General features: G+C 43.4%; 2 protein-coding genes across 3 annotated transcripts in view; one reads left to right on the top strand and one right to left on the bottom strand.

The window, feature by feature from the left end:
• Window positions 1–18,018, top strand: part of DOCK1 (dedicator of cytokinesis 1) — a 264,142-nt gene that overhangs the window by 108,307 nt on the left and 137,817 nt on the right. The window lies entirely within an intron of this gene.
• Window positions 1–18,018, bottom strand: part of INSYN2A (inhibitory synaptic factor 2A) — a 40,333-nt gene that overhangs the window by 21,248 nt on the left and 1,067 nt on the right. Inside the window, exon 2 of the mRNA XM_032117144.1 lies at window positions 5,582–6,740. Within this exon, the coding sequence (XP_031973035.1) occupies window positions 5,582–6,735 (1,154 nt within the window). The 5' untranslated portion in view covers window positions 6,736–6,740. The remainder of the gene's footprint in view (window positions 1–5,581; window positions 6,741–18,018) is intronic.

Genomic DNA, 18,018 nt, shown 5'->3' with positions numbered 1-18,018 from the left:
TTTTCCCTCATTTCCTTGCTGAAAACTTCCCACCACTCTGTTCCTCACAAAGGCTTGATAGAAAGTGGCTCTGACAGCAGGGTTATTTAAGAGCTCTCTATCTTCAATGTTATAGTACCCAGGTACTCTGAATTATTACACATTAATGTTCCAGGATGTCTGTGAACTGTGAGACTTTGCCCTTTTTATCCACTCTGACAGTGTGATCTGAAACTTGGATTCTCAGCCCCAGCATAAATGTGTCCAACTCTAATGAAAAATGCTATTAAAAATATAAATCTCATCATGTTCTGAAGGCCTGTGAAATACTGTGCTCTGAGCTACTCCTGGTACCTGCCCTTGGAGATCCAACTCCAGATTGGTTTTAGGGAGCTACTTCAGAAAAAAATGGAATGTGAGGTTAAAAAATGGAATTTGAGGTTAAACCTTGGGTGATGCTAGGTTTTTTTGCCTTGAATAATGCTGGATATTTCAGTGGTCAGCCTTATATCATCAGCTTTCATTGGTTGGTTGGTTTGTTTTTACATAAGAGAATTTTAAATAAGAGGGGTCAAGGAGATCCCATGGACTGGCAGCAGGTACTGGAATAACCTCCACGGAGTTTTGGAATATAATGGAACAGTTCCAGTGGTGAGGGAGGTCAGTGTGTGCCTGCTCTGCTCCTGTTGTGCTTGGGGGAGCAGGGAAGGGCTGGTTTAGAGCTTGGAAAACCAAATTTCTTACGGTGAGGGCAGATAAATGGACTTCTGGTGTCTTAGTACTGCTCCTGCTTTGGGTTGAGTGAGCACCACTCAACCGTCACTGGCCCAAGGATCACAAGATCCACAAAGCTCTGGTTTGTGGAAAAATTCCTCCTTTTCCTCGACTAAGGAAGATGTATCCAAAGAGATTTCCTGGCTCTGCCTCAGGAAGGTGAATTGTTACAATTTCTGAGGTGTTTGGCTGTATCTGTGTTTGGGAGCGATCTGTAAATGATGCACACCCCAAAATACAGCAGCTCCTGTGAGAGAGAAGAGGGAAGAATTTAGGAGGTGGTCTCAGGGGATAATGAAATGAGTTGTGACCATTCCAGAGGGCATTCCAGGCAGGATGGATGGACGTAAAGGTCACAGCAGGAAATGAAGGCACTCATCACAGTCCTCTTCCCAAGGACTGCTCTTAGAGTCTCCCAAAACCTGGAGTCACTCAGGATGTGACACAATTTGTGCATCCCAGATGGAATTTGCTGTATTCTTTCTGGTTTTCCTGTATTTATTTGTAGTGCAGCTGTCTTTTGTAGTTTAGCTTATCTATTGCTTCCCTCCATTTCCAGGTTTTCTCTTAGAAATGATCCTGTTAAACCTTTCCTTTGCCAGGGTTCCCACTGAAAAAAATGCAAAACAAAACTAGTGAGGGGGGTAGTCCCAAACCAAGCCCTGTCCTATCATTCCTGCAGCTGGCACATCACTCCCAAAGGCTGTGCTTTCACAGGCTCTGCTCTTGGAAACTCTTCTAAGCTTCCTTTTCTCCAGGTGTGAAATAAGGAACTCCCAAGTTCGGAAGGTATTGGCTGGTGTGGGGGTGGATTGAGTTGGACAGCAGAGGTTGTTCCTGCGTTGATTTGCTCTGTCTCCTTGGTCTGCTCTGGATAGCTGGGCTGGCTCCCAAAAGGGAGCAGAGCAAACAATCTGGGCAATAATTGCTCTGGCTCCCTGACTTTCACTTGCCATCAGTGCTGAGCAGGAGGATCAGTTTGGATGACCTTGAGGATGAGTGCTGGCAGTGCTGCTCGGGCAGGACTCAGGTGAGGATGCTCCCTGCTCTCCTCTTCCCTTGGGTGCAAACCTCCATCCAGACACACATTATGGGCTTACTTTATGGGCTTACTTTCTGCTCAGAAATGAGAATATGAGGCACAAAAATCCCTTAGTCACTGGAAAGCCTGAAGTGACATTTAAATTCCATCCATGACAACGTGTTCTCTCAAAGCCTCTTCGAAGGAGTTTGTTGAGAAGCTCTTTAAATTCCTGAACCACTGCTGACTAATAGATGAATATAAATTAGCTCTGAAACAGGTTCATTTAACTCTTTTCTAATGTGTAGCATTTGGCCTGGCAGAGTCAAAATACTCTGACTTGTTTTTGTGTGGCAAATTGAGCACTTTGTTTATTAAAATTGCTGATTTGCTGTATAATGAGGAGGGCCCAGATTACTGTTCCTTTCCACAGGAAGGATTTAAAGGGCAGGTCACTGCTGTTCTCCAGCAGCAAAGTATTTCTGATTATGTGCTCATCTCCTGTTACGTATTTCACAGATCTTTGTTAGCCAGGTTTCAGAATGATTAACTCCCATTTTACTCGCAGTCCTGTCAGCCTTAGCGATGCTCCACACATTTGGCTTCCTAAATTCTCTATCTGAACACAAATATGTCTGTAAAGTGAGATCACTGATAATTTATCAGAATAAAACTGGAGCATAAAACCGGGTTTGTGTTGTAAAGCTGCACCCTGCATCATGTAATATTCAACATCTTTTTAACTCTGAGCTGGGACTCTTAATTGAAGCTGCAGCTCTGCACTTCCTTCATGCATGACTTAAGGCATCCAGCAATGTTTGCTGGGATGTAATGTGCTTTTTTTGTAGAAGCTTCCAGACAGAAGGGCAGAATAGCCATTTTGCCAAAGATTTAGTAAATAATGATGCACATAATACAGAATTTTAATAATGTCCTTTGATACTGGGATGGGGATCACGGGGTCTGTGTTTCCCTTCCTGCTCCAGTGGCTTTCCCCTTCTCTTGAAGCAGAGTTGAGTGCTGGCTGTTGCTGCTAATTGCAGATGATGTAGCACTGACATTTTCAAAAGCACACATAGATGATAGTCACCCAAAGGATGAGACTGCTGCCTTCAGAGATGCTGCTACAATTCTGCTGGCATCGACTCATTTAGTGATGAATTGCAGTAATAGCAGTTCAGGACCTACAGCATATTAGTGAAAATGAATCCGCTGAGCACCAGTCCCATGGCACCACAACAGCACTTAAAGAACACTGATTTCCTTAAAGGCAGAAAAATCTGATTAAGAAATTTAGCTGGGGCTTTGTTTTTTGCTTTTGGTGGGTTTTTTTCCCCCTTCATATTCTTTCTTTTTTTTCTTTACCAGCAGTGTGTTAGTTGTATCTGTTTCTTGTAGCATGCTATTCTAAGGAATTTAATGTACATCAGAAAAGCAGCAGAGTTCCATAAATACAGACCGTCTCTTACTGTTCTAGCAGATGGAAGATGCTACAATAAACAGTAGAATTGCTTTAACTTCTTGATATAAACTGACCTAAACCTGGTTATAGCAGGAAAAAAGCTCAACATGCTGACACTGAGGAGATATGTAATAGTTTACACAGGGTCTGTGGCAAAGATGTTGTAGGATGAATGCAGCACTTGGCAAGAATTATTCTAATAAAAGGATGGGGCAGCCTATTATTGCAAGAGTTGTGTAATTTGAGGGAGCTGGGGATAAAGACAGGCTTCATGTTAATGATGTGTTGGTGTTTGCAGGAGAACAGAGTGTTCTCCCAGCTCGGGAGAGGGATCACTGGGGAAGGTCCTGAGCACAAAGCTGTGCAGTCTCTTTCCAAACCATCCAGCAGCCACAAAATTAGAGGGATCTGGAGTGCAGGGATTGGAAAATACACAAGTGTGCATCTCCCTTCTTTTCCCTCCTTCCCCATCTCGACACCTTCCTGCCCAGCAGGGAGGGAGCAAGTCTGGGACGTGTCTGGAGCATGTGCAGGAGCAGCTGGAAGGGGCTCCAAGTAGAAAGCAGTGCTAATAAATAGGCTCTTTTTGGCCAAATGGAATCTTGTAAACTCCAGTACATGAGTCCGAGTGTCTGAGAGGCTGTAGAGATGTTCTGAACTGGGATTTATGGATAATTTCACCATTTTAGGGCTAATACAGCTTTGTGAGGCTGACAGCTGCAGGGGAATTATTTGAAGACAATCCTGGATAGTTTGGCCAAGATTTGTTTTGCACTGAGGGCAGGGATACACTCCTAATGTAGGCTGCATTAACAGCTCTGCTCTGTCAGGGCAATAAAAAAACCTGTATTTGCTGCACCTGTGCCTGTACTATCTTTGGGAAAGGAGAAAATAGGGATGGGTAATTGTATGGAGGAAGCAGAGGTATTTATAGCAGGTGCCTCTGGGGGCTGGTGTGGGTGTTTGTGCACTCAGGGTTGTCGACGAGCGGCTGATGAGTTATGATGATGATGAAATAGTTGTCTCTATTTTGTGGTTTGAAAAGCAGCTTGGCACTTCTTTGCAAAGCTCCTGCAGTTTCTCTAAGTTAAGAAAGTCAGGGGAGTTCTTTTTCTGAATAGTAATTAAAAAAAAAATAGAATTATAGAGTGGTTTAGGTTGGAAAATAGCTTTAAGATCATTGAAGCCTGTGTGGCTTTCAGGTAGGTCAAGGAACATCCCAGTCTGAATATCCAGGACTTGATAAGGTCCTTGATCTAGATAAGCGACAATTTGTATAGATAGAAATAATAATACAACCAGCTGTAAAATAAACTAAAACCACAAAGGCTGTGTTGACAGCAGGATCCAACTAAGATGGCTTTTTAATGCCAAACATTTTGAGTTTTAATGATTCACATGATGTCTACATTCCTAAAGAAAGTTAAATTAAAGGTGTACCTTTCTGACTCAAATGAAAGCAGGTTTTGCTTCAAGTAGCACAAGCTGCTGGTTTCTTCCTTTTAAAATCCCGATTTCTTCTGGCAAATTGGGATTTAATTACAGAAATATTTCAAAACACACAAACAGCACACATACATTGTGAGGTGTGTTCACTGAATAAAGATGAGGGAACTAAGGTGAGTCAGTCTGCAAAATGTTTGTTAAGGTGATATAAGAGATGGATTGAACTGTCCAGGTAAAGACTAAATGTTGTACTGAGTTACAGTTTCTAATATTTTTAATGGCTTATGGATTGATTTAAATAATGAAAGTTAGGGATAAGCAGAATTTTGTTTATTTCTGCTTGGGTTTGTTGTGTTCAGAGCTGTGTGAAAGCTCTGAAGAAGACACTGATATTCAAAATTCTCATTTCATTTCCTTCTGAAAGAAATGCCACGAAAAATGCAGGTGCAAGGAAACCAGATGAGATTCATATGCCATTAATGGAATTATATTAGGAGCTGTAATAATATCCCTTAATCTTAAAAAGGTAAGTCTCTTACAGAATTAAGGTTTTGCTGCTGCTTTTCATGCCGTGTGAGGAATTACGGCTAATGCAAGTTGCTGATGTGAAAACACCCTCGCTAATCCTGTTTGGAGAGCGGCTCGTTCTGTGCTCCTTAGAAAAGGCACAAGAAGATGTATTATGGGCCCTTCGTTAAATAATTACTTAATTACACCCTGGGACTAGCAGCCAGCAATCTGAATGCTGCTGGCAGGTTTCTCCTAGAGCAGCAAAACTCCGTGTGAGAAGCGCCACGTGCGCGGTGGCGGGGGCGCGTTGGCATCTGCAAACTCACGGGCAGCACTGATGGAAAAGACATTTCAGTCAGCTCATACTCATTAAAAAAGCTTCTACTCACCCTTCCCTGTGAGCTTCTCCCTTCTCTAGCTCCTGTATAACACCCAACAACACTTTGATGGTCTCCTGACTAGAGCTGATCAGGTTCTCCATCATCTGAAGCTGCGCTTTCAAGTCCACAACTTCGGTGTGAGGCACGATTTGTTGGCATTCCTGGCTCACGGCGACGGCCGTCCGGCAGGGCTGGCTCTCCTCCATGGGCGCCACGTTGACCTGCAGGCTCTGGTCACTACATTCGGGGGCCGGGCACTGCGCCCGTGCCGCGCACACTCGGGCATCTCTGGCCGGGGGCTGCACCCCGTTCAGCTGCACCGTCCTCTTGTCGTCCTCCTCGGGGCACGGCCCCCAGTCGCCCAGGCCGGGCAGGTCGGGCTGCGAGGCCGGCAGGTAAACGGTGGCCACTTCAGTCTTGAAGACCCTCCCGTGGAGGGGCTGGGTGGCCTCGTCGCTCCCCAGCCGTGCCGCCGCCGCTCTGCCCCGGCCGGGCGGCCGCGCCAGCTCCTCCTCGCCGGGCTCGGCCAAGCTGGGCAGAGGAGGAGGCGGCTCTTTGGGAGAACTGTGCAAATCGCTGCTTGGCCAGGCCTCGGCCCCGTTGTCGTGCGCGGGGCGCTCGGAGATGTGGGAGATGAACTCGGCCGTCTGCAGGCTGCCGGCCTTCCTGCCCCACGCCGCGGCCTCCCCCGAGCCCCGGCCCTCCCTGTCCTTCACCTCGATCAGGAACCCGTTGTTCTCGCTCGGTAGTGTGTCCACAGTCGAGGCGCTTTTCAGAATATTCCCTTTTTTCCGGTCCAGAGGGAAGGTCTGGTAGCACTTTTTGAGATCAGGGGATGTCTGGACTCCTGTGCTCTTGGTGACATTGGGGATGGACCTGCGGGCGGGCACCGTCATGTACTTGCGATAGGCTGTCTTGTAGGAAATGGCCTTGGCCTCCCTCTTGTCAGGGTCCTGCGTGGAGGAGGTGGAGAGCTGCTTGTCCCTCTGCTCGTTCTGGGCCTCGCAGATATCCTTAAACCTCACCTGGAGGGCTTTGTTCCGTTTCTTGATCTGCCGGTTGGGATCCAGCGCGTATTTCATCTCCAGCGCCAGGGAAGCCGCAGGCTCGACGTCGCTGTCCGAGGCCGTGAGTAAGCATTTGCTGGGCTCCTTACTCACCATGATGCCTGCAGCCAAGAAGAGTGCAAAAAGCCTCAAGTTACAACAGAAATGTCACTTTTTCCCCTTAGGTCTTTGCAGTATTTGGGCCACATTCCTCTGATCCCGCTGAAATGGCTGCGAGTCGTGACCGGTGCGCTCGATTCTCTCGAGTCGCAGCCCTTGGTGATTTTCTAGAGATTTGTACCTTAACTGCGCTTTTTATCTTGATCTGTTGTGAACACCTGCTCCTCAGAGAGGAGCTTTCCTGGCGCTGGAAGTTTTTCCACACCTATTTTGCCAGGACAGGACCGTGGCTGTCATGCCAGGGCTTCCCAGGAGGCAGTTTCCTTTGGGAATATGTGCTCCCAGGAAGCCAGTCCTCTGAATTTACTTGATAGTTAGTACAAACTACAGGGAAATTGAAAACCAAGTGTCTTTGTCCAAATGAAGAACAGTTTAGAGCTCTGCCCACCCTTAATTCTCCTTTAATGCAAATGTTTAGTAGCAAGAAGTGTCAAACTGGCATTATTTTTAGAGTGTGCTTGCTTACCAAACACATTTCTGCTGTGTAATGTATTCAGCATTCTTTGCAAGAAATTAATTGGTCGTTAGAAGTGTCATTATTTGGATTTTTATAAAACATTACCTCATGGCTAAAACTAAATACAGATTAATTATTAGCAACTGGTTGGTAGTGCTGGATGTGTAAAATTTATGAACTAGAGAAGTTTTGGAGGAAGTCAGCGGTGCATCAATTAAGCTTTTGCTTCAAATGCAAAACAACTCATCCTTTCCTAGAAGCAGTAATGTGCTTTTATGGTACAGCTGCTTATCCCAAAAGATCCTAAAGCACTAAAAAAACCTCCAAACCTGTGATGATTCACAGAAATTACTTAATCTGCCATTGGAATATAAGCCCCTCCTCAAGGAGGAGAAGATGCCAAGTGCTTAATGCAGCACATACCCAAAAAAAAACCCCAAACCCCAGTGGTTGTACGATCATAGGGGATCTGTAGTAGCTGCATAATTAAGATTTCATTTTTACACCTCATTTGAAGTTGTAATTTTTACTTTCCTGTTGCACAGATTTCTCCCTGAGACTTGCTGAATTACCAAATTCCCACTTAATCCAAATATTCTGCATGTATCTCCTATTTAAACCCTCAGAGGGACTCAGGAGTACAATGTAAAACAAGTAAAGGGACTTCCAGGTGTATTTGAAATATGTTTTTAATTAAAATTCCTTTGTCTATTTAATAAAATATGTGAAGCTCTTGAAGAGTTAAGTGCCATAATAGCATATGTTTTAGAAAGCCAACTCGGGCACAAGGGAGTGAATCCTTGACTAGGCTATATTTAAAGTAAGAAAGCTTAAGAGGAAAATCATTTTCAGTGGAAAACTGGATGTTTATGAGGTTTAAAAGTATTAGTAGCATTTCCCTAAAGATACACACAGATGTGCATGGCAGAGAGTCCAAGGCTGGACTTCTGGGTCAAAAATCTCATGAAAATATGTCAGTCCTTAATGATTTTTTCATGTTTTAACTCCCTGGCGCTGGTAATTGGTGAACAAGGAACTGAAATATTCCAGAATCCCCCTGGTTTGCCTTTTTCTGTCTGACTTGGGATGCTCAGGGAGTGGTGAGGGAGCTGCAGTCACTGGAGAGGGGGAAGAAGTTTTTCTGTGACTCTGTAGTACAAAGTCTGTAGAAGAAGCAAAAAGAGGGAAAAATTCAGGACAGAAACATTCAAATAATGGAATCTGAGATTGCCAGATCCTGGTTTTCAACCAGATACTTCATATATACAAACCTAGGATCTGATACCAAGGTGACTGAGTCCCTGTTTTGGGGGAAAAGGGGGAATAAAATGGAAATTCTGAGGGGGGAGTGTGAAGATAAAATGAGAGTAGGGGATAAGATCAGTAATCCCCGTGCCTTTAACACATGAGGTACAAACAGGGACAGATTTTGAGGGGAATAAATCCACTACATTTGAATGTCAGGAATTTTTGTTCTGGTTGAAACCCTAAATAAGGAGTCGGTTGTAGGGGAACATCAGTGTCCTGTCCTGGCTGGTTTGGGCTGTATTTTAATTATAATTGTGTCTGTGAGTGAAATTATGCCTTTATTTGAGGGACACTCTGCAAACAGAGTAAGGAGGGAGTACAGACATCCATCTTTTTGTCTATCTAGGGCTGATATTTGGGAATGTTTTAGTGAATAAACTGGTGTGTAAGATACAAACCCAGTCCTTCAGCTTGCAACTGGACCACATGAAAATCTGTTGTAAAAATTGCTGTCAAACCCCAAAACTCTGCACTTCAGAACTACAGGAAGCAAATTTTCCACAACAGTCTGGTAAAGGAATGAGTTGACCAAAAAACCCTAAATACAAGAACACAACAGCCATTACAGCCATTAGTTTCAAACCTGCCAGTGGGAGTTCCTGTGCTAACAAGAAATTGTGGCAAAAACGAAATGTTGCATTCACAAAGATGTGAAATACTCTGTGATTGTGGCTGAAAAAACCACATTTTTATCCAAAAAGGCTACAAAAATTGGCTGTTGGCTCTGAAAGTCACCCTTTAGAACCATGTCTTAGGATTCCTTGGAGTTGTCAAAGTGAGTTTTTGGGCACTTGGTTATTTGACAGCAGGATCCTTTAACACGCGATTTATTTTCAAGTACTGGCTTGATATTTCATTGGTGTCTGTGACCTGTGTCAATTTTCAGATTATTTCACCTCTCACATTAATCCCATCATTTTTGGGGGCTGCAGGATGGCTGGCTTTGTTTGGGATGACTTCACATGGAATTAATGGAGTCCATAACCCAGCTGAAGCCAGGAGTCTGGAGATACCCTCCGGAGTAGATAAATGGGGAACTTTATTCTGCAGTTAATTTTAAGCACATCTTTAATAGCCAATAAATTGATTCTTCACCAAATTGCTGTCTCCCTTTCCCAACTGCACAGGCCTGATTGATTTAGCTGATCCAGAGTTTTCTATTCCCACTAGGAGCTGGGAGTAATAACTTTAGAGATATCTCTGATTAAGAATGACAACAACCAAAAGAACTCGGTTCTTTTTTTTGAAGCCTTGCTCGGATCCCGGTGTCTCCGAGGGGAACTCTCTGTGCTCAGCTGATAAAAGAACAGTTGAGCAAGGAGTCAATTGTGAGTTAAACACTTCACAGGGAAGACTGTACAGAATATTGCTTGGTTTGTTTCAGTTTTGGACAAAGTGTTGCCTCCAATTCTGGCTTATTTAGGCACTGCCACGGCGTCTTCTCTGAAGGATTTTTGAGTACGTAAGGAAACTACTGAGCTGGAGTTTCTCAGTTTATGGCTCGTGCTGTCAGGGGGGTAATAAAGCCTTTGAATCTGAATTTTAGTTCCAGATGCCAATTACATGCAGATAATGGAGTTCAACTTTTTATCTGTACTTACTCCAAACAAAGAGATGATTTGCTAAACTAAATATTCAAGTAATCACAAGCTTCGTTTTTCAGTTTTTAGCCTTGATTTCTTTATAAACTAGTGACTGATTGCCCTTAAGCAGCATCCCTCTATGTTTGAATATGGAAATAAACTATTCAATAATAATAAGAACTAAAAAGTGATGCACAGAGAGGCTTTAAGTTGGTATAAAATCATCAGGGTACTTATGGAAACCACCAGTTAGGGGGTACAAATCTTTGCAGGACCTTCCCTCTGCATCTCAAACTCTGCAGAGTCACTGCTCTGTGAGGAGAATTACAGTGTGGGATTTCCAGGCTGATTGGTTAATGAGGGGAGAGGAGATTTGGAGCTCACCTTGTAATTTTCATTTTCTCTCAGTTTTATGACACAGAGGCAGATTCAGGATGTGTTAATACACAGAGTGGGCTTAAACTTTGCAGGTTCCCAATGCAGATGAAAGGCACAGATTTCAGTCCCTGGGTTTCCAGAGCAGATGAAGGCTTTGGAGATGCAGCTGGAAACATCTGTGCACGTATTAAGAGCACACAGGATTTTGTGGATGGATGGATTGGCTTAAAATAATGCAGGGAATTGCAAATAATTGGCTTTTTGCGTGGAAAGTGGGAAGTGATGTGCAGCATCTTTAGGCTTCTGAATATTTCCAGGCTGGACGTTCTCCTGAGAAATCCCCACTGCCTCAGATGTAATTTTTATATGCCTAAATACCACCTTAAACCACGTACTTTTCAAAAACTGTTTGATGTTTATAAGTCATAAGTGCATCCATGGAATATTCATCCAATTGTACTGTTAAAAATAAAGAGCAGAAAGAAACTCAGATTTACTTCATAGAAACAAATCCAGGATAGAAACGTAATGTTAATTCTAAATATCCCATACATTTTGACTCCATTAAATCAGGACTATTTTTATTCTTTTCAAAGGAATCTAATTGTTAATTAGCTGACAGTGTTATTATGTTGGAAACTTAAAAATTATAGAGTATCATCCTAAAAGTAATGTCCAGTAAAGAAGGCTCTCATGATAAAAAAGTTGGAAAATACGGATTATCTTAGACAGTTATTAATTATAAAAGTTGTTTGCAGAAACTTTGCCTGTGTTAGAAATTTTGGAAGAGCTTTAATACAAAAAGACTGAGGGGAAATTCTGACTTCCAGATAAATCTGAGGGTTGCAGGTATTCCCAGTTTTTATGGGGTAGAAAGTACTGATGAGGATTACTAGGAAAACTGATGGGGTAGCCCAGCCTGTCTTCATTTCATCACAGAACTGTTCATGCAGAATAACAGAGTTAGCAGTGCTGCTAAATGTCAAACCAGTATTTTTTTTAACTCTGTTTTGAAACCCTGAGGCACTGAACTTGAATATTCTCTCTCTTGAACTTCCTTGTTTATTGCTCAATACCGAAGTCATCCTTACTGCTGCATTTCCAAGTGCCTTGGAAGTCTTCCTTCGGAATAAACAGCATCCTATGGCATTGGATTTGTCTTTTCCCCCCTCCCATCCATTGGCAGGCTCGGTAAGAATGATGTAGAAAATCATAGCTAATGGCTGAGATACCCAGTAAATGCCTTTAAATGCTCTTGTGAGCTTCAGCTTTAGAACTAAGTGGCAACAAATAAAATGTACGATTTAATAAGCCTGGAGACTTTTAGATAAAACAGGAATCTACTGGAGGATAAACTCCTTAAAATTTTCCTTACAAACCAAGCCAGTTTCCCCGAATGCAGCTGGTAGAGGCAATTTCCTTTAATTCTGACATCTCTACTATGCTTTCTGAACACAAATTTTAATAATACTTCGGTTTTGTTACTTCCTATATTGTTCCATGCATAAAATTAAAAGGAATCCATTCAACGTGATAAAATTCTGGAAAATAAGGGTTATTTTCCCCATAACAGAATTTTGCAAGGAATAGTACCATTAACAGGAGATTTGCACTTGCTTTAAAAGCAGTGTAGACTTACAGGGGGAGTTCCCAGTGGAACAAATGCAATGTCACAAGATACGCCCTGTGAATTCATGGTGTTCTGATCTCAAACATTTGCTGGGATTTAGTGTACTGGAAAAAAATAATGTCACTGTTAAGAGAGCGATGCTGATTTTTCTCCCTGAGCTCTGCATCTCTGGCTCGAGGAAGAGAGCAGTGAAGGTTTCTTTAGTATTATTTTGTCATGTAAATCTGGGCAAGGCTTTGTCCCTGCTCCAGGGGGAGGAGCAGGAGCAGGATGCTGCTGAGGATGGGTTGCCAGGAGAATCCCTAATAGTTCTGCTCACACTACTGACTTCCAGGAGTCCAAAAGCCACAGGACTTGCACTGGAAGGCTTTTTCATTTTTATGGGACTTTCTGGTAAATAATTTAAAGGGCAGGCTGGTAAAAACAAGGGCTTAAAGGCAGTTCTTTATCGGCATTACTGTTGAATACTAAGTTTTAATTGTTCTTAGTTGACATCGATAGGTTTTGTGGGTGTTTAAGGAGAAAAAAACCAGGCAAATGACAGGGGGAAAAAACAGTTCTGCTCTTCAGCTTTGACCAGCAGGGTTGTAAAACTGTCAGAGCTCTGCAGAGAGGGATCTGAGTGCTGGAATGGTTTGGGTTGGAAAGGACCTTAAAGATTATCTCATCCCATCCCTGCCATGGGCAGGGACACCTTCCCCTCTCCCAGGTTGCTCCAAGCCCCGCCCAGCCTGGCCTTGGGCACTGCCAGGGATGGCCAGACTGTGAGCACCTACAGGAACTGCAGCTGGTTTTGTTCCTTCATCAGAGATTTTCAAGCATTGGGTGAAGAGGAAAAAGGAGATAAGCACATCCCAGCTCCAGGCTTCGATCCTGCATCCTTAATTTTGCTATGCATATCAGAGCATTCCCCGGGAATGCAGGTGATCCCATCGTGCTGGAGCTCCCTACAAATGGGAGACGATAGTGACTTTCCTGGGGTCAGTGGTTGTAAGGCATCAGAGCTTTGTCAGCTCTTCCTGCTTGGAGCAGGGTTCCAGGCAGACAGGCTTGGGAGGGTGTGAAGTGTTGTTAAACAACTCAGCTGGGTAATTTAGGTCTAAAACTTGACATCATTAGCAGGATGTTAATTGGGGAATAGGATCTGTCTGGGAGATGCGTTTTCGCACTCCGCTGCTGGCAGCAGTCACCACCAAATAAGAGCTGTGTCATTTTTCACCTTCCTGAGGAGCACGTTCCTGAAGTTTCTGGTTTCAAGCAGCTTCTGGTTCTGCTGGAATTCTGAATTTTCCATGTACAGGTGGATCTGAGCATGCTGATGTGGGGGAAATTGCACAGTTCAGTCTGACTCCTGCTGGAGCATTGTACAAAAATTCCCATTAGTTACCCAAAAAGAGTTTTCGTAGAGCAAAAAGCTTCAGTTGCTGAGGGGAATTATAGTCCCTAAACCTGCAAGGCTTCCTCAAAGCTGGTTCTAAGATGCTTTTGAAATACTGAGAAGGAAGAGCCGAAGTCTTGTGTGAGGGGAAGTTGTCTTAAACTCTGAAAATCCCAGGTTCTCATCAAACATGAGGGCTCTGGGAGAGGGCTGATGGAAATTGCTCATTCCAGGTAACACAGTTTTGGTGCCATGTGGGAAGAACCATGTGGGGAATGAAGAGGGAAGCAAATACAGTGTGGAGTTGCTGAATACGTTGCTCCCAGGTTTTGTGGACGTGGGATAATGTGGACTAAGACCTTAAAATAAACCTGGTGTCCCTGCCCATAGCAAGGGCTGGAATGAGATGATCCTTAATGCCCTTCCAACCCAAACCGTTCTGTGATTCTGGATTTTAGGATGGGTTGGGATGTGGATGATTAGGAAGTTTAGTGAAGTAATAATTAAAGACCCTCTCAAGGATATTTTTTGGCTGGGAAAGGCACCACAACTGGCCACCAGACAGATAATTTGCATCACCTTTCTTGTGGCTTTGTGTGCTTTTAGTACAAATTGTGAATGCAGGAATGTACCACGTTCTTCTCACCAGCTTGCTCAACTACAGCCACCTAAAACACACGGATTCCTCTGGAATTCAGCAACTCTGGCTCAGTCTCCAGAAGGGATCAGTGCTATCGCTGCTCCCAGGCAGTTCAAGCATAATTTCTGCTGAATTACTCTCTCCAGCAGTGGGATGTTTTATCTGTCTCTTTGTCAGCTCCATAGAGATATCACAGTGTTTTATTTGCTGATGGCCTTGATACACAAAAACGTATTCAACTGATCCACAAGTTAAATTTCTGTACTTGTGGATATCTCCTCATTAATTTCTCTTCTCTTCGGAGAGAATAATGAATATAATAACAAAATGGGCATGAACAACCAGTTACTAATGGTTGGAAGGAGACGTTGGGCTTGTTGTAGATTTTGTGCTTATTCAGAGATAAATACACCAAAATTAGTGATTTTACTGAATTCCCTCTTCTTCCTTCTCCCAGGAAGCAACTGACCAGACCAAAACTACTTGTGATGTTATTAACTTTTAAAATACAGTCCTGAATTCCCACTCCTGCTTAAGTGGGGTTGTATTGGGCATCAGAGAGGCCCTGTTGCAGTTTTTAAAAGTCATTTATGCCATGGTTGGGCTTTATAAGCTTTGACCTCACCAAATTGTTCCAAGCAATGTGATCACAACCTTGACGTGAGAATTGGGAAAAAAAATGGAAGAAGAGAGAAGGGTAGCTGTAAAACAAGCAAGGAAGGTGGGAAAAAGCACAAAACAAGTAAATCCTTTTTTTGTGAGCTTGTGACAATTCCTCCTCGCTCAGGCCAGATGGAAAGAGCTTCCTCTGCTTTTGTTTTTAAACTGGTTTAATTTGGTAACTACGTGGGCTTTATTTATAGGCTACAGCAATCATGGGCAGGCAAAAATAACAACAGCAACCTGCTTCTCTTCCCATGGATGTCACAAAATGAGTTAAGGCTGGGATTTGGGAGATGTTTAGCAACTATTTTTGATAGGGACCGAGTCGGAGACCAGGTATCAGCAACTCTGGGGAGTGTGACATGACAGAGCTCCAGCACTTCCCTGCCAGGACAGAAATCTCTTGTAATGATTTAGAAGTTCATATCTGCACCTAGACAAAGCAGGACTTGAAGGCCTTCAGTCTTTTTAATCCATCTCTTTTTGATTCAGACTTTGAAAACGGCCCTTACTCCTCTACATTCCTCTGTATCAAACCCCAAACCAGTGGATTTAGGTGGAAGAACTGGTTTAAAATCAGGCTTGGTGTCTGGTGCTACTAAAGGGGGAGAAAAATAGACAAGGAGGACACTAAAAGTTGCTGTTTGATCTCTGAATTGTTATTTTTACACCCAGTTCTCTTTGCCTGTGAGACTTGTGCTGGGATGTCTTAATGGGAAGCAGTTTTCAGGCACTGATCACCCTGACACGGAGCTGTGCAAAAGCATGAACAGGGTGAACTGCTCTCAGGAGTATTAAGGAATCATTTTTCTGCCTGAATGTAGTAAAATTGGAGTAAATAGCCTTCAAATGGGGATGTGCCACTACAATAAGAGAATGCTCTGAGCACATTCTGCGTGGTCAATAACAATTTAAAATCAAGTGTCCATACCCGGGGAGTCGTACCTGTGTGTGTGTTCAGAGGTTATTCAGGATTTTCTAAGCAAGCACCAGTTTTCAGAAGGCTGAATGTGGAACTCCCGCTGAAATTACCACTCTGAGATGATTTTTTTCCTTAAAATATGCTCGTGATTTCATTTTCATAAAGCCTATTTAATTTGCAAACTGATTAGGAAAAATACAAGGGAGTACTGGGCTATAAAATAGATTTGTTGCTTACATGTTTTTTAATATCTTAGACAAATTTTCAGCAGTTCTTTAAACCGTGCCTGTCATAAAGCAGAATATAAGAGCTTTTTATTAATAGCTAGTTCAGATAATCACGTGAATATTTTATGGTCTCAGATATTCTAGATTTACTGTCATTTCCTCAAGTGGGCATGAATTATGGGACTATACATCCCTAGTTCTCCCTATCCTGTGCTTGGATAAGGAATGGCCTTGAGACATCACAGCTCAAGAGCTCTGTGGAGGTAGCCTTATATTTTAGCAGAGATTTCTGGCAAGCTCACAGCTTTCCCTGGCTTTCTCTCCCCCATCAGTCACAGCAAAGGACCAGCATGGCTAAGTTTGCTTTTAAATTCTTTTAAAGTTGGTATTTCCATGCCTTCTGTACGATCCCTGGCTGAGTTTGGATCCCAGGCAGTGTCCATGCTGGTGGTGACCAGTGGTGTCTGGTCACTGGTGGTGCTGGTCTGGAAGGTGACGCACACTCCGTGACTCGGCACTCGGGCAGCTCCTGGGCTTCTTCACCACATTTTCCTTCCCCTGTGTTCCTCGCCACTGAACTTAGCCACTCTTTCTTCTGAGTTAATTATATACAGATTAGAATACAGAATATGAAATGTGTGCCCCTCATGCAGAAATGCTGCTGTCAGTGCAGTGGTTAACTGGGGAAAAAAGGCAGCAATGATCCCATGAGCTGCTTGTTTGTGAGCTCAGTTAGTACCAGGGTGCATTGAATGCTAAGTGCTGGCCCTCTTAATAAGGAACTGAACACTTTCTCTCGTGGTGCTCCTGCCCAGCTGGTTTTTTATGTGTCAATCGCAGGGAAAGGCACTGATTCCATCCTGGATTACAATTATCTCGAGCATCTCGTTAAAAACATTCTTAATAGCGACAGAGTCCTAAAGAACAGGTTTCATCAAGGGCATCGTGACATCCTTAGAAAAAAAAAACCCTTAAAAAAGCTGATTTAATATCAGCTTTCCCCATCCTGTAAAGGGAGGATACTTTCAGTGCAACAGCACCTTAAACTCTGGGGCAGGAATTTTATTTTAGAACTGTTGGAATTAGAATTAAAGCAATTCAGTCTGAGTCTCTGGATTAGCACTCTACATTATGGATTTCTCCTGGAATCAGGGACCCTATGCCACCACTGTATAGCAGAACATCACCCTCCAGGTGATAAATTAGTAACACCTGAGCCCTGAGATATTTTCATCTGAATATGAATTTTTAATGCTAGGAGAAAATCCAGCTTTTAATTTAGAACTGTTATTTGTACTCAGAGGGACCAGATCATTGTAGACCAGACAGCTAGGCACGAGCAGGCTGGTGGAACACCAAGAGGCATCACACCAGGAGTGAGGAGCTACGTTCCTCTCCCTATTTCCTATTTTTACTATTGGTCTGCTGGCTTGGAATTTGACATTAAATTAATCCCATTACATGGCTAGGACATAATTGCATATCATGTGATGATTTTTATTTATTTATTTCTTTATTTTTAGCTAGGAGTTTTTCTATCTAGCAGCCAGATTTTAACCTTGATACATGCAGCATTCCTGGCAGCCCTGTAAATCTGAGCACGATCCAACACTTAAGCGGAGGGAATAAATTCCCAGTTTGTATCAGACGTGACCTGTTACTGGTTTGCCTTTCCTTAGCTCTTGCCAGCATTCAGCTGGGGAAGAAGAAATGGTTCTCGGAAGCCGGGAAAACCAGGTCTTCCCAAACTTCCCGCTCTTAGAGCCTAATGAGTTAAATTCTCCTCCGTGCAGGATTTTAAGCTGCTTAGACACACAAGGTCAAAGCAAACCGCTCCGTTCCCCATTCCAGCTCGTGGCTGAGAGAGGGGTACAGCTCCCTTGGGACGGAGCCCTTGGGAGACGGTGACATAAGCAGGGAATATATTCCCTGCTTCCAGCAGTGCAAGATGTCCCTGTTTTACTGGGGCTGGCGGCCCCCCCGCCTCTCCCAGGCAGATCCCATGGAACTGCAGTCCTGCATCCCCTCGCTGCC

The sequence above is a fragment of the Corvus moneduloides genome, chromosome 8 (assembly GCF_009650955.1).
Source record: "Corvus moneduloides isolate bCorMon1 chromosome 8, bCorMon1.pri, whole genome shotgun sequence".
Lineage (NCBI taxonomy): Eukaryota > Metazoa > Chordata > Aves > Passeriformes > Corvidae > Corvus > Corvus moneduloides.
Note: the sequence above shows the minus strand (reverse complement) of the source record. Positions and strands in the feature narration are given on the sequence as shown.